At 54.1% G+C, this 15,465-nt stretch overlaps 1 protein-coding gene across 3 annotated transcripts in view; it reads left to right on the forward strand.

Annotated features, from left to right (window-relative positions):
- The window catches only part of RREB1 (ras responsive element binding protein 1), a 119,471-nt gene that overhangs the window by 85,333 nt on the left and 18,673 nt on the right, over nucleotides 1-15,465 (forward strand). For all 3 annotated transcript variants that reach the window (XM_055570530.1, XM_055570532.1, XM_055570529.1), the window contains 2 exons: nucleotides 3,788-3,932; nucleotides 4,393-4,529. In XM_055570530.1, coding sequence (XP_055426505.1) covers nucleotides 3,788-3,932; nucleotides 4,393-4,529 — 282 coding nt within the window. The remainder of the gene's footprint in view (nucleotides 1-3,787; nucleotides 3,933-4,392; nucleotides 4,530-15,465) is intronic.

Consider the following 15,465-nt stretch of genomic DNA (forward strand, 5'->3'; position numbering starts at 1 on the left):
CTGGAGGGCAGAACTGGGAGGCTCTGGCTGAAGGACTCAGAGCTGTTTGGTTCCAAGGAGAGGAACTTGGGAGAGACGCAGACATCACCGTGAACTGTCTGAGGAGCGGCCCTGCAGCAGAGAAGGCAGCCTGACTTTCACACCCAAGGATGGACAGGTGTTTAAAGGAAGGACAGAAGTTCTGACTCAACGCAAGGAAGATGGTTTTAACACTTGGCCTTGTTGAAATGGAGAGTCCTTGTGGCTGGAAGTAGTCAGTCAGAACTGAATGGCGGCGCAGGGCTGAGGGACGTCCTGTGCCACGTGGGTGGTTGGACAGCATCTCACCCCACTTCCAGGCCTGAGGCTTGTGTAATTTGTTGGTTCTTAGGATGAAACTTAGAAATTAGATGAATTAGCCCTTGAAATGAAACCTGAAAGAACAACAGAGCCAGGTCTTCTAAAGAAGAGAAATGGGGTCGTCTCCTCTTTGCTTTGCAGGGAAGAGGCCATCAGTGGCTCCTCATGGCGACTCACCCCACTTCCTGTGAGAGTCTAGGAGGAAGTGGACGCTCCTGTGACCGCTCCTGCTATTGGAGAGAAGAAAAGGGGTCAGGGCAGGAAGAGTCTGTAAGTGCAGATCACATCCAAGCCCAGAAATGCCCCGAATCAAGCTCTTAAGTGTACCTCCAGAGCTTGGACCTCCCGTCACTACGAGGACAGACTGGGAACCCCTGTGTCTTGGCCAGTGAGCAGGTTTCGACTCTGGAGGAGCATGGCTCTGAACTCCAGCTGGGATCAGTGAGGGAGCTGGAGCGGCTGGCGTGTTCAGGAGCCTTGTCCCACGCCTCCAAGACCCGGAGACGACCTTGCCCTTGTCCTGTCCCGCTGCCATCAGCAACAAGCCAGGACTGGAGGTGGGAGCGTCGAGGCCCGACCTGGAGCCCTTCCTCGTCCTGCAGGTTGGAGCTGGGTGGCAGCTGCGGCACAGTGGGCCACGGCCGCTCAGGGAGGGAGTGCCCGGGGCTCAGGGAAGAGCCCCAAGGCTCCGGCCCGTGCTCTGAAGCAGAGAGGCAGAGGCCCAGCCTTTGAGGCAATCTGGGAGACGGCACAGACCTTGGAGTTGGCCCTGGCGTGTCAGCCTCTGCACCTCGCCGGCCTCATCTGCGAAATCGATCTTAGTCTAGGTGAGGTCTCCGGCTCCAGTCTCCCCCTCTTCGTCTGCTCCCTGAAAACCACCTCCCTCCTAAATCCCAGGAGCTAGATGGTAAAGCACCAATTTCATGACCAGTGGTGTCACGTGGTAGAAAAGATGTAGCTTGAGATGAGCTTGTGAACTGCTTGCAGTCGTCAGCTCTGATTCCCAGTGTCCTCACGGTGATCGTGGCCTCGTGTTAATCACACCAGTAACCTATCGGCTGTAGAAAGGGTGTTCATTTTTGAAGTTAATTTTGAGTGATCTGTTGAAACGATGGGTTTGGTACCAATTTACATCCCTTAGTATTATCATATTTCCTCAATTCTTCAGTCATGTCCGACTCTTTGTGACACCATGAATTGCAGCATGCCAGGCCTCCCTGTCCATCACAAACTCCTGGAGTTCACTCAGACTCATGTCCATCGAGTCGGTGATGCCATCCATCCATCTCATCCTCTGTCATCCCCTTCTCCTCCTGCCCCCAATCCCTCCCAGCATCAGAATCTTTTCCAATGAATCAACTCTTTGCATGAGGTGGCCAAAGTATTGGAGTTTCAGCTTCACCATCAGTCCTTCCAATGAACACCCAGGACTGATCTCCTTTAGGATGGACTGGTTGGATCTCCTTGCTGTCCAAGGGACTCGCAAGAGTCTTCTCCAGTACCGTAGTTGAAAAGCATCAATTCTTCGGCACTCAGCTTTCTTCACAGTCCAACTCTCACATCCATACATGACCACTGGAAAAACCATAGCCTTGACTAGATGGACCTTTGTTGGCAAAATAATGTCTCTGCTTTTGAATATGCTATCTAGGTTGGTCATAACCTTCCTTCCAAGGAGTAAGCGTCCTCAATTCTTAGATGCCTAAAAAAAAAAAAATAAATAAGTTTTTACACTTCTGAAATTGGAATATGCTTGAAAGAAACTTGGAATGTTGAAAGAAACTTGTCAGCCATTTTTTTTCTCCATACACTGATATTAAGTAATGGTCTCCCTAACTCTCAGCCACCTTGAAATAGAGGGGGTGCTTAGAACAAAGCTGTTTGTCTCCCATTAACTCTCTGAAGGCTTTAAGAGGCCAAGAAGAATAATAAAGCTTCATTCCCTGATAACCTGAGCAAGGAATTGTGTGGATGTGGGCATGACGGTTGCCTGTGATTCTTTTCCATTTTCTCCCGCTAGATCTTTCTGACCCACCACAATGAGTCCCCCTAAGAAAGCAGAGGGTTGGCCTGAGCCACCTTCCCTGAACCCACTCTTCAAAGGTGAGGCCACTTCTTACCTGCTGGTGGATGACTGGGCTGGTGCTCTTTGGACAGGGGTTAGTGTGGTCAGGGGCTGGCCCAGGGACCCCTCCACCCTCAAGAATATGTCTGCAGGATCAGAACCAGGGAAGCCCTGGCTCTCACCTCCACACACTCACAGGAGGAGGACTCACAGGTGTCCCTAGAGGCAGAGATGAAGAATCTAGCCTTCCGGGTTGAATCACTGGCCTGAGAGCCTGAACTATTGCTCCTCATGGTTCATGAGCTGCTCAGCCCTTTCCTCCCAAGCCTGTCTCCGGTAAATAAAGTACAGCAGACAACGAGCATGAGCTGAACTGAACTTTTTAGAAGTGTGACAGGATCATTTATGGAAACGTTGCTGTTTCTTCCCATTCCTGAGAATGTCTGCAGTACGATAATCCCATCAGAGTTATTTATAAAGCGCCGTGGCTACATTCCCACATCTGGCACAGTTTAACCCTGTTCAGAGATGGTGATGCCAATGATGACTGTCGTTAGGAAAAGTCAACCTCTCATGTCACAAAGCGAGGAAATTGAGACTGACTATCTTTTTGTAATGCCATTCTTTCTTTCCTATAGCTCTTGGGACCTGGTTCCTAGAATGTTTTAGAACTTGATAATGTAAGGTCATTTAAGTCAGGTCACCCATAACAACACTCTCTTTTTGGAGCAGGCATGTGCATACTAATGTAATCCTTCCTTGTACGTATATTCCTGGTCCTGTAGATGTCAGGGTTGGAACAGGTAACTTAACCATTGTCCCAGCCACTCTCATGATCTGGGAGTTCACGTAAGACCTCAGAGAGCAAGGGCAGGCTTTCAGGTCGGAGGCACCTCAGACATGTGCTCGGTCAGCTCTTCTCACATTTGATCCTAGCATGCTTCCAAAGGCAGGAGAGGACACGTTCTCCTGGTAGACAGGGGGTGGGTTCCGGGGCCACCGAGTGAACTGGTGGTAGTACCTGGGACTCCTTTTGCCTATAGAATTATGTGTCCCCAAATAGTGCAGCTTGTCTGCATAAGTGGAGCAGGTCATCAGATGGCTTGCCTTCCTCTCTTCGGTGCCAGCAAAGTTCATGAACATCTCCCAACAGAGAGCAAGGCGCTGAGCCACGTTTTTGGCCAGCACTTCGTTGTGAGAGCTTTAAGAGGGGTTCAAGGAGATTATAAGGCTTTTAAAATGAAGTCACTGTATAAATTACACCCCTGTATCTCTTAACTAAGGAAAACTTTTAAGTACCAGTGTCCAAATAGAAGACATTTTAAATAAACCAACCCAGTTTTCTTTCCTACATCACATTGTGTGTGTGTGTGTTCTTTGCAGACACATGAAGATCCACGAGAAGGACCCCAACAGCTCTCCAGCCGCAGCCCCCCCATCCCCACTGAAGCGCAGGCGGCTGTCCTCCAAGAGGAAACTGAGTCATGATGCGGAGTCAGAGAAGGAAGACCCAGCGCCCGCCAAAAAGGTCCTCCCCACCCCGCCCCCGCACAAATGTGCGTGCAGCTCAGGGGCTCCTGGCTGAAATCCCCCCAGCCTTAAGTTTCACAGTCTGGGGACTTGGCAGACCCCCACCCCCGGGCTTTTCAGCTGTGTTTCCCTGCGCTGTTTCATAGGGTACCTGGAGGAAAGCGTGCCTGCCCGCCCTTGCTTTGTGGAGCCCCGGCTGAGCCCGCTGTTGACGCAAAGAGCTTGTTCTGTTGTTCGAGGCTGTTTTTGTTTCTCCAGCTAGAACGGGGGCTTCCCCAGCCCTGGGGCCTCTCCTGTCATCCCCCACTTATGCCCAGTGCCTGGCAGATACTGGGCGCTCCATGGGCATCAGTTGAATGAGGGGGCTGAGCAGGGAGGAGCGGGCCAGGGGCGTGTTCGGCCGCCTGGTCAGAGCGCGCAGGGGCCCTCGTGACTCCGTGCTTCTCCTTTCCGCTCAGATGGTGGAGGACGGGCCGCTGGGCGACGCAGAGAGGAAAGCGGAGGAGGTGTCTCACTGCCCACTCTGTTTCAAGGAGTTCGTGTGCAAGTACGGACTGGAGACCCACCTGGAGACGCACTCGGATAACCCGCTGAGGTAGGAGCGGGCCAGGCAGGCCGTGCTGGTGCAGGGTGCGACGCACCTCCCTCCCGTCCCTCCAGCCTGTGGCTGAGCCCGTCACAGTGCTGGGGGCACTGGCAAGGCCACACAGGTGGCTGCGGCCGCAGGAGGCTTCCCCAGGGTCCCAGTGCTTCCTGCACTCTGAGCAGGGCTCCTGGGCCACCCTGTTAGTCCCTGCACACGGGGAGCCTTCTAGCATAGGACTCTGGCCAGCAGACACGTTTTCTGCACAGAAGATGTTGCAGCCTCAGTGCTCGTTAGGTGCACCCATGTGGGTGGTAAGGATGGGAGGGCAGGGCAGTGCTCATGGGCATGTGGACTGGGCCGGTAGCACAGGAAGCCAGGAAAGCGTTTGGGGGCAAGGCAGAGTTCTGTCCTGCAGGACATGGCACCTGAATGAAGCCTGTTGCAGCCGCAATGACGGGAGGTGGATTTTCTGATCCTCGGTGGTCCCAGGCGGGGCGAGCGGGTGATGATGAAGCCTCTGGCAGAATTTGGGGCTGGGCTGAGGGCCTCAGCTCTCCTTCCCCACCTTCATCGCTGGGTTGTCATCAGGCAGGGAGCCCAGTGATCCTGCTGGGCAAGCCCCTCTGCCTCCAGATGGGCTACCCTGGGGAGCCCCAGGCCTCGTGAGACTTGAAAGTAGCACGTCCTGAGAGGCCCAGCTGAAGGTTCCCAGCGCAGAGGCCAGGGCGTACGTGGCTGCAGCTTTGGGTTTCAGAAGGCAGCTTGGGAGTGCAGAAATGTGGACATCTGTTTGTCTGACTCACCCGTCCATGGACCAGATTTCCCTCCTGGGGGCACATGTTTGGTTGTGTCTGAGGAGTGAAAAGGTCCAAGGCAGTAAAGACGTTTGTGTTCGAGGGAGAAGCCTAATTATCCAGCAAGTTAAAGCCATGTCAGGTTCCATTATCCTTCATCACATTAGCTTGACATTTTTCCATTAGAGAGAAAAAAGAATTTATGGGGAGATTAAAGTCTGAGCAGTTGAAGTGCTAGAAAATGTCTCCAAGTGACTGCCCTGTCCAAGGGAATCGAGGAGTGTGACGGGCGGGCACGGCCGGGCAGTCAGGCCCGGGGCCCGTCCCGCCGCTGCTCTTGTGGGCCTGGACCAGCGGCGTCGGAGCCACGAAAGGGAGCTGAGCCAGCTCGCCCCAGGTTCCCTTTCAGGCTGGAAATCCTCGGACTCTGAAACCCGCCTCTTCACAGTTGACCTTCTGTCTACCAGGAAAAGCCCTGAGCTCTTCCTTTCATAGGCCCTGTCGTCCCGGGAGAGTCAGGAGCTTGACTTCCTGATTTCCTAAGCGTCCGCAGCACCCCGGGTGTGGGCTGACAGCATCCTCTGCAGCCAGGACGCACGCGCAGAGCCCACGTCACCAGACCAACCTCACGCACTGCGTCATGGGCAGAGGCAGGTGTCACCTCGGCGAGCCTGGCCCCCGCTGGCGCCCTGACCTGGCTCCGCGGGGCGCCTGGTCCCCTCGCCACTCGTGTCTGCCCTCCCCAGGTTCTCTCTCACTCCGGGCTTTGGTCTGTGATCAGACACGTCTCTGGAACTACCCTGTGACTGTCTTCTAGGAGATTTTCTCTGACGGGAAGCAGCCTGGCTCTCGGGAGAGCGTTCTGGGCAGCTGGAGCCTGCACTGCAGTGGGTGGTGGTGACCAGGGGAGGTGAGGTGCCTCCCGTTGGTGCTGGCCGGCCCAGGGCATGGGCGCTCCTGGAGCGGGGCCTTCCGCTCAGAGAGGATGGGGACGGGAACTGCCCCGGATGCTGGCTCAGTGCTCCACGTGATCTGGGATACAGTTCACCCAGGACTCCACGGCTGTGATGGTAAACCTCCAGTACCGCCCGTCTCCCTCTCCCGCTTGGTGCTATCTCCGTTTGGGGAGGGGACCGCAGGAGGCCTGTGGCCGGCGGGCCCCTCTGGCAGAGCTGTGAGAAGAGGCTGCCCCGCGTCCACCGCGGGCCCACCAGCCGGCCCGGTCTAGTGCGTTGGGCTTGTGTCTGGAAACCAGAGGAGTTAATTACAGAACAGAGTTAACCTCCCTCTCCCCTCTCCGCTCTGCCCTCCACGCAGTCGCCTGCTCTCAGGATGCCTGGAGGCAGGCCTGAGCCAGCAGGGCCCAGCCGGGCAGGGAACTGTGACAGTAGCTGGTGGGAGAGACTGCTTGTTAACCCAGAGCTAAAATAGGCGCCCACTCCATTTGCAAACCCCAGAGGCAGCAGAACCACAGTGGGATGCTACCAGTTTAGACAGAAGTTTATAACTCGAAACAGCTGTTGGCTTCGCTCTCGCGCTCTCCTGCCCTTACCCCCCACCCCCAAAGCTGGCAAGGTGCCCACTGTTCCTTAATAAAAATCACTGAAAATCCAAACTCATGTAAACGTCGAGGCCATTCTCCTTCAGTCCCTGTGTTTCACATTGACAAAGTGGGCGCTGGAGCAGGAGGAGGACGCGAAGCCGCTGTGGTGATCGTGTCTCCACGTGCTGGGTTCACTTCTGCCCTGGCGTGACCAACAGTGACTCGGCCCTGTGTCCAGCCCCCCAGACGAGGAGCAGAGGCTCCTGAAAGCTGGCCCCGGGGACTGGAGATGATAAGCCAGAGTGTTGAAGGAGCAGGTGGATGCAGCGGGGACATCCCTGTGCGAGGCTGTGCTGGTGTTGAATATCAGGTCTGGTTATAAGAATAGAACAGTAGCAGGCTGTCCACCGCCCGAGGAGAGTCAGCGGGAGGGAAGTCCGGGTCAGCAGCGGCCAGCGCGAGCACGAGGGAAACTGCAAGGGCCTCGTTTAGTTCTCTAAGAGCCACGCCCTAAAAAGGAAGAGGAAGTCGTAAAGGGGGTCTCGCTTTGCTGATGTATCGATATGCCCCAAATATAACGTCAGTAAAAAGTTGTCAGTGACGTGGTTTACATTCTCACTCTCATACAGTCTTTGCCAGCCAGTATAGGGAGCAGCCCATCCCTTTGGAACACGCACTTTCCAAGCCCCCAGCAGTCCACACGCATGCACGGGCCTCGGCCAGGCCCACATGCAGCTGGGAGGGCTTTGTCGCAGAAGACACCTTTCAGTGTCTGAGTGACTGGTCTCTGGCTAACGGGGTCCTGGCTGGGAGAGGGGACAGCTGGGTGGTCACAGAGGGTGTTAGCTGCAGCTGAGGGGGAAGTTTTCCAGAAGTTCTTGTATAATCTTACATGGCTTCTTAATTAAAGGAGACTGGGTAATAAATAATTTTTAATTCCATTAAAACGTATCCAGCAAATGAACGGGTGCTTGTTGTGTGCCAGGCCCGCGACCAGACTTAAGAGGAGAGCAGCGACGGGAGAGACAGTGAGAGGGGTCGTGACGGTGCAGTGGTCACGTGGGGCTGGACGGGGTGGCCACCGGGGGTCACCCGGGGGGCTCTACAGGTGCGGCTGCACCAGAGGAGGGCAGGGCTGCAGGGGGCGGGCGGCGCCAGAACCTGCCGCTGGGCTCCCAGGACTGGCCGCCTCCCTTACTGCACCTCCTCCCCCGCACACTCGTCACCTGCACGGGGGCCCTGAGGCCAATTCACATGGCGCTGGTCCCACACTTGCTAAATGTCGTCCTAAATATAGGAAAGGGGTATCACAGAATACTCTTCAGCGTCTCGTATTCAAGATCCCAGGGGGCCCAGGCAGGTTTGAAACACGCTGCGGGCCGAGCGGGGGAAGACCCCTCCCCTGACTGGACGGAAGCTGGAGCACCTTCATCAGGGCTGACCCCTGCCCTGCCCAGGGGCCTCTCTGTGACTCAGCCCCATGGGGCAGTGTGGCCCCCAATCCCGGGCTCACCCTGGCCCCTGCTGAGCCAGTCCCTGGACCTGCCCAGCTTCACCCTGCGTTACTTGGGTCGAGCAGGCCTGCAGGGCGTCGGGACGCTTTGTGCAGCCCCGCGGATTCCTGGGCGTGGGGAGGGCAGGCTGCCGCGGGCCAGGGCCCTGTCACAGGGCCCTCACCGTTGCTCCCAGCAACTGGGAGAGATTAGTGCAGCTGTCGGATGTCAGTTCTCTGGCCAGGACGCGAGGGAGGGCAGGGAGGGTGGGCAGGAGGGGAGAGGAATGTCTGAGGCGGGTGGGGCTCAGATGAGAGGTTGTTTGCACTCACCCCTTCTCGCCTCTGAAGACAGAACAGGAAAAACGAAGCATGAAATCCTTTTAAAAGAGCAACGTCAGTCCCTCATTTAAAACACTATAATGAGCAAGACGTTCAGTATCTCAAGGAAGTGAGCAGGGTGCCTGCCGCTTTCTCAGCAAGGCGTTTCACAGGTTCTGATGACGGGGTGTGGGGCGGGCTCCCGGAGAAGCCGCTATGCAGGGCCCAGGGGGTGAGGATGTGACCCGGGGCGTACAGAGCCCGGGGGCACCTGCTGTCTCCGTGCTCCGAATGGCAGCCCCCTGTAGTCTGACCTGTGGCCGGCATCTCAGTGACCTTGGGCTCAGCCTCCCCATCTGGAAGACAGACTTGGGGACCATTGTGAGGATGAGGGGGCAGCCACAGTGCTCAGACTGTAATACTCAGTGAACATTTACTTCTGATACTAATGTTTAGAACACGTGTTTTTAATGTTTTAAGTCTCACAACACTTACAGTTACGGGTTCCCGTCGCTCCCTGGGAATCCCATTCCAGTGACAGAGAAGGCAGCAAATTCCAGAGCTTCTCCAGGTACTGTTGATGTTTACTTGACCGAGAACAGGAGAGCAATTTGGCCTTTAGTCTTTTATCGTGATAAAGAGCCACCTTTACCTCCTTTCACTTTTGTAAAGATTGGGTAACTGAATGGCAATCTAAATTTCGTTTTGCATCCTGCCTCCCAAATGACGTGATCCAACTGCGCAGAACCCCCAGCGGTCAGAAGCTTGAATGGACTTCGTGCCTTCAAACTACCGTGCATCGCCTCCCTTAGATGGGGAAACCTGAGAGTCTAAAGAAATGTGTTTCCTGATGTTTGAAATTTGCCAAAGCAGTCCTTCGAAAATATGCTTAGCGGAGTGAGGAGAAAAAAGTTGTTTAACCCTTTCTTGGGGTGGTGGGGTCAGCTGTCTGTCCCTTAACTGGGAAACGTGATGGAACAGCGTGCTAGTAAGGGCCACCAGATGAACAAGGAGTTACCGAGCAGACCCCGCGATGGGTTAGGCCCAGAATTGTTTAGCCACAGGCTTAAAACACATTTTTTAAAAGCTCTTTCATGGCCTTGTTTTCCACTTCAGATTCCGCTGCTGGCGATCTTGCCTCCACATTTATCTTGACTTGACTCTGTCTCCTGTGAGCGTGAGCTCCCCTCCCACTGTGGATCCTTCAGGAAGGTTACTCGGGAAACCTGCGCCAACAGTGGCTGCCGGTTCCCTGCTTCATGGCTGAAGCGTTTATTGTGACTCAGTCCTGCCGATTCCCTGTCAGCCCTACTCTGAGGCCAGCTCCTTCCTGTCCCCCTCGCCCTGCACAGAGCCCACGCCAGCCCAGGATTCTGCAGTTTTCATCTGAAAAATAACCAAGGAGGAAGGAAGGGCACGCGTTGTAAAGAATGGCCTCCGCGGTGTTCTGTCCGGTTGGCTGCACGGTGGTACGTGTCAGTCTTCCACCCTGTGTCTTTAAGATCCTGACTCTTGCTTTGTTGAGACTAGTCATGGTCTGGGTCTGAACGTCACTCGTTTGCATCGGAGTCCTGTGAGAACTGAACGGGCTGATCCCAGCCTCTGGGCGAGCACTCCCCGACCTCCAGGAGCTGCGGCCCCGCCCCAGCCTCACTGTCCTGTCGGCCTTCTGCGGGGGCCAAAGCTGAGCTAGGACCAGCAAGGGAACTCAGGATCAGTGTGGCTTGCTGCTCCCGTGGGGGTCAGCCTTCTCTGACCACGTCCACGGCGCACTCTTTGCAGTGCTGGCAGTCTTGGGGCACAGCCCCAGTGCCGAGGGACCGTGAGTTTCTGTGGTCTCTGGAGAAGGGACAGGGTGGGCCCGTCTTGCGGGCGCCTGGGCACTGCCTCTCTCCGGCCCAGCGCTGGCAGCCCCCGGTCCTGCCATCTGTTCCTTTGAATCCCGAGGGCCACGATGGAAACGTGGCTCCCTCTGCTGCGTGCTGCCCCGGAGGCCTTTCTCTCCCCGGGACCCCCAGCCCAGCCCCTCCTGCCTCCACCTCAGCCTCCCCACACCCCTCGTGACGCTGCAGGTGCCGCCATGGCGGGTGGAACAGACAAGCCTCAGACAGTGGCCTCCCCCTCTGCTTCCAGAAGCTCCAGCTCTGCAGGCCCCCAAACCTGAGCCCCCACCCCCACCCCAGTAAACTGCTGCCCCTGCCCTGGAAAAGAGCATCCTCGTGGGAGGAAGGAGCCCACAGTTGGAGGAGTGGGGTGCCCTCCCAGCATTCTGGACCAAACGGGCTTCCTTTCTTGTCGAAGCACCGGCCAGCATGTGCTGGAATTCAAGTGTTCTGGGTACAGCGGGCCCTGGTGAGCTGCCTGGGGCACAGAAACACTGCTCCTGTGAGCAGAAGGATTTGGCATTCACATGTAGGTGATCGTCCTTCTGTAAGACGAGGGCAGGCAGGATGTCCATATTAGTTTTCATCCCTGAGTTTTCGTTAAGTAATCTCACCTTTACTTAAATTTGTCTTCTTTATGGCAGTCTATTTCAGTGTGTGGCTTGAAAAAAAGAAAGGTTTGTTCTCTGAAGAGTGGATGGAATTTTATTACCTTCTTGAAGCCCTACAGCTAGATACACTTTCCCCCATTAAATGCATTTATCTTACTGACAGCGAAGTGAGTTTCCACTTGGAAAAGTCACCCTCAGTTTCCAACTTTGGGCCATCTCTGGTGCCAGAAAATCCACACGCAGCCTCTCGGATCTGTACGGTCTCCCTCTGGCGCGTCGTCAGATCACTTGCAAAATGAAATTGTCCTCCAGCACCCCCTCTGCTGTGTCTCCAAGCACAGTTCCACTTCACCTAAATATTTTACAGCGTGCTGTTCATGAGTTCCTGGCAGGGTTGAAAGATCCCCCGCCCCCCGCAAACCGGGGGGTCAGGGGAGAGTGCTGGGGACCACCCGACCAGAGGCTGTGGCCCTCATGACGGCGCCAGGCCCGATTGAGGTCAGCAGCCAGCCCCAGGCCCGTGTCTGCAGCCAGCAGGGCTGCCCGCAGGTTTGCAGTGACCCCCACTGGACCGCCAGAGGAACCGAGTGTCTGGCTGACAAAGGCAGCCTAACCATCTCTGGGTGACGTTCTTCTGCTGTGGTTTCATTAAAGTCTGTCCACAGACAGAGGTCCAAGTGTGACAGAGGAGGCAGCGCTTTCCCCCCAGGAGGGTTCTTTCCTCTGTTCAGCCAGCCTTTCGAGGTGCTTCAGATTTCAAAGCAGGGTATTGTGCTTTTTTTCCTCTGCCACTTTTTGAAAAGTTTGTTTGTGAGATGACAGGCTGTATCATATCAGAAGTGGAACAGGAGCACCTTGGTTGAAATCCTGTGGAAACAGAGGTGTGATGTGGTGGACGGAGGGCTCGTTTCATGTCATGAGGAGGCTCTGAGTTGGAGCTGTGGCTCCAGAGTGAAGTGTGGCGGAGGGCTGCTGAGGAAGGAGGCAGAGGGCACGGGGCAGGGACTGGAAAGGGCACGCATTCCTCCCAGGGCGTCCCCAGGTGGCCCAGCGTCAGGGGAGACCCTCTGCTGTTCTGTGAAGTTCTCGAGTGCACAGGACGGGGCATCCCTTTGAAACTGAAATGCCACGTTTTCTGCATTTTTGTGTTTGCTGGTAGTTTCCAGGAAATGAGTTATGGTTTTTTTGTTCCTAGCATGGTAAAGTAATGGAGAGGTTTGGTCTGGTACCTTGCAGTTCTCCAAGCATAGTGTTACCTTTGTTAACAGAGTAACTCTGAAGGTGCCCACATACGGATGGGAGAGAACAGGGCTCTGCAGCAAGGGAGAGAGCTCTCCCAGCCTGCAGCCACAGTTGTCCAGATATTCCAGACCTCTTGCTTACTTCTCACTGTCATTTATTTTCCCAGCTTGTCTGACATAAGAGGCACCTGGTGTGCTTGCTCACCTGCAGATTCCTGGGTCCCTCCCCTAGTTCCTCTGATGCCAGCCCATCCGCCGTGGCCCTGGGAACCTGGTTTGCACAAGGTCCTGAGGGAGTCTTATCTCAGCCACGTCTGGGAAGTTTTTCACAGCAGGCAGCTGGAATACAGATGAAACAAGCTGTCCAAGGCCACCCACTCTGACTCCCCGCTCCCAGCGTCTGGGTCCCATGCCCAGGCCCCACCACTCCGCACCCACCTTCCTTGAGGATGCGGCCTATGGCTGGCACCGAGCGCTTCTGCCACGTGTGTGCTGAGCACCCATCATGCGTGGGACTTGGTCCCACGTGCCAGAAACGGGAGGGGATTGAAGGTCAACAAGAGAATGGAGGAGGAAATAGATATGCCTAGATAAATTCACGGGTGTGAGAGCGGGCAGTAAATCCGCATCACCACCTTCCAAGGCACCCTCATCCCGTGTGACCCATGTGTGGTGCCCCACATGGAATGCCAGTACAGCCCACACTGAGGCCGTGGTCTCAAAAGAGGAGGGTGCTCAAAAAGATCTCTGGGGCACAAGAGCAAAGTAACAGGATTTTTTTTTTTTTTTTTTTTTGCTCATCCTCTAAAATTTTCTATTTTTATATTTTAAAATATTCCTTGGAAGAAAAGCTATGGCCAACCTAGACAGCATATTTTTTTTTTTTTTTTTTTTAGACAGCATATTAAAAAGCAGAGACATTACTTTGCCAACAAAGGTCCGTCTAGCCAAAGCTTTGGTTTTTCTAGTAGTCATGTATAGATGTGAGAGTTGGACTATAATGAAAGTTGAGTGCTGAAGAATTGATGGTTTTGAACTGTGGTGTTGGAAAAGACTCTTGAGAGTCCCTTGGACTGCAAGGAGATCCAACCAGTACATCCTAAAGGAAATCAGTCCTGAATGTTCATTGGAAGGACTGATGCTCAAGCTAAAACTCCAATACTTTGGCCACATGATGCGAAGAACTGACTCATTGGAAAAGACCCTGATGCTGGGAAAGATTGAGGGCAGGAGAAGGGGGCAACAGAGGATGAAATGGTGGGATGGCATCACCGACTCAATGGTCATGACTTTGAGTAAACTCCAGGAGTTGGTGATGGACAGGGAAGCCTAGTGTGCTGCAGTCCACAGGGTTGGACAAAGAGTCGGACACAACTGAGCAACTGAACTGAACTGAATATGCCTGGTACACATGCATGCAAATACATGTGTGTATATAAATACAAAAATATACATAACACACACACATTTCTCAGACAGCAAGCCTATTTGCGACATGTGCTTAAAAACCTTTCAACTCTAAGGTTGAAAGTCCAAGAGTGCACCCTCTGCCCACGCCCACCTGCTCACCTGCGGTTGACGTGCCGGCTGCTGAGAGGATTCTCTCTCCCCAACCTGTTTATGTCAGTAATGCTTGTAATTATTTGCTGTATAAGCCAGTGAATTTTTTTTTTTAATAGTCTCTATGAAAACGAAGTTGGGCAGACTTGCACATAATTCATATTCGGTAGGTTTTGTAGTTATTTGTTTTTCTGTCAAATGTAGGGTGGACGAGACCTGTGTGAACAGGCGAGAGGATTGATCATGAGAACCTAGGTGCTGGTTGGGTTTGGTTTGCAGAAACCTCAGTTCTTGCTCTACCTTAAATCGTCTAAAGCCAGAAAGCAGAGATGTCGTATCACAGCACCTCACACCGTGAGAAGGACATCGATCTTCACTCGGTGGAACTAGACCTTGGCCCCCAGAAAAGACGGGTGAGGGAACAAGCCGTGGGCTCTCGTTCCACAGTAGGTATGTTCTATAAAGGTTCCAGGAACGCAAAGTTAGCAGGCACTGGACCGTTGTTCTTGGAGGAAACGTGGGGTTTGTTTCCTGCAAGCCTCTGCTCACATTTTCATGTAGTAATCAGTACATAAACTTGTTTTATTAAGTGTATTTCTGTTTAATATAATACCATTGACACGTGACCACTGAACTCAAACAGCTGATGGCACTGTAGCTCATCTCACACACGTATTTTTCTCCACAAAGCCCGTCACGGGCTTCCAGCTGTTGGGGACACTGAGCGGCACTCAGCACTGCTCTTGGTGACCATTTTAAACAGAATCATCAGGAAGAGGCCCTGAAGCGCTAGAGAAGTGGCGGGAAAGAGACAACGAGAAGGACACTCGCTTACAGTCAGAGCTGAGCATCTCCTTGACCAAGCCCAGCGGGGAACATGTGTGTCGAGCGGCTGACTCCTCCCACCCTGTCCCAGAACATGCCACAAAAAATGTGGGTTTGCAGATTTTAGCAAGGAGGCAAATTCACAAAGACGGAATCTGCAAATAATAAGGGTCCACTGAATGGGTTGAGTAAAATAATGTGCATGACTTTTTTTAAATGAAATTCCCACCCCACCCCCTTTACCTGACTTTGCTCGAGGAGCCTGCCTCCAGCAGATGGAGCGCGCCCTGCTGTCTTCCATCGCTGAGCGGGGACAGGGCCTCGACTTCCAGTGTGATGGGGCCATCACACACTCCCTGGGTTGCTAGGGGGCTGTGAGCTTAGATGTTGCGAGGTCCTGGTGCTGGTAAAGATTAATTGTAAATACTCTGCAAATATTCTACACAAAATATATGTCGTCAGTGGTAATGGTTAACTAGGAGGAGGGAGCCATCGTAGACCTCAGGTGAGACGCCCAAGGGCCCGCCACAGACAGCTCCCTGTCTTCCTTACCTCTCACCTCACCTACCAGAGAAGGCACAGACCAGCTTCCAGGCCGTACCTTCACCTGCTCCAGGCCTAGACAGGACAGAGAGGAAAGTTGATGATGTGGGGTCGGGGGAGGGGGGCAGTGGG

This window comes from Bubalus kerabau, chromosome 3 (genome assembly GCF_029407905.1).
Source record: "Bubalus kerabau isolate K-KA32 ecotype Philippines breed swamp buffalo chromosome 3, PCC_UOA_SB_1v2, whole genome shotgun sequence".
NCBI lineage: Eukaryota > Metazoa > Chordata > Mammalia > Artiodactyla > Bovidae > Bubalus > Bubalus kerabau.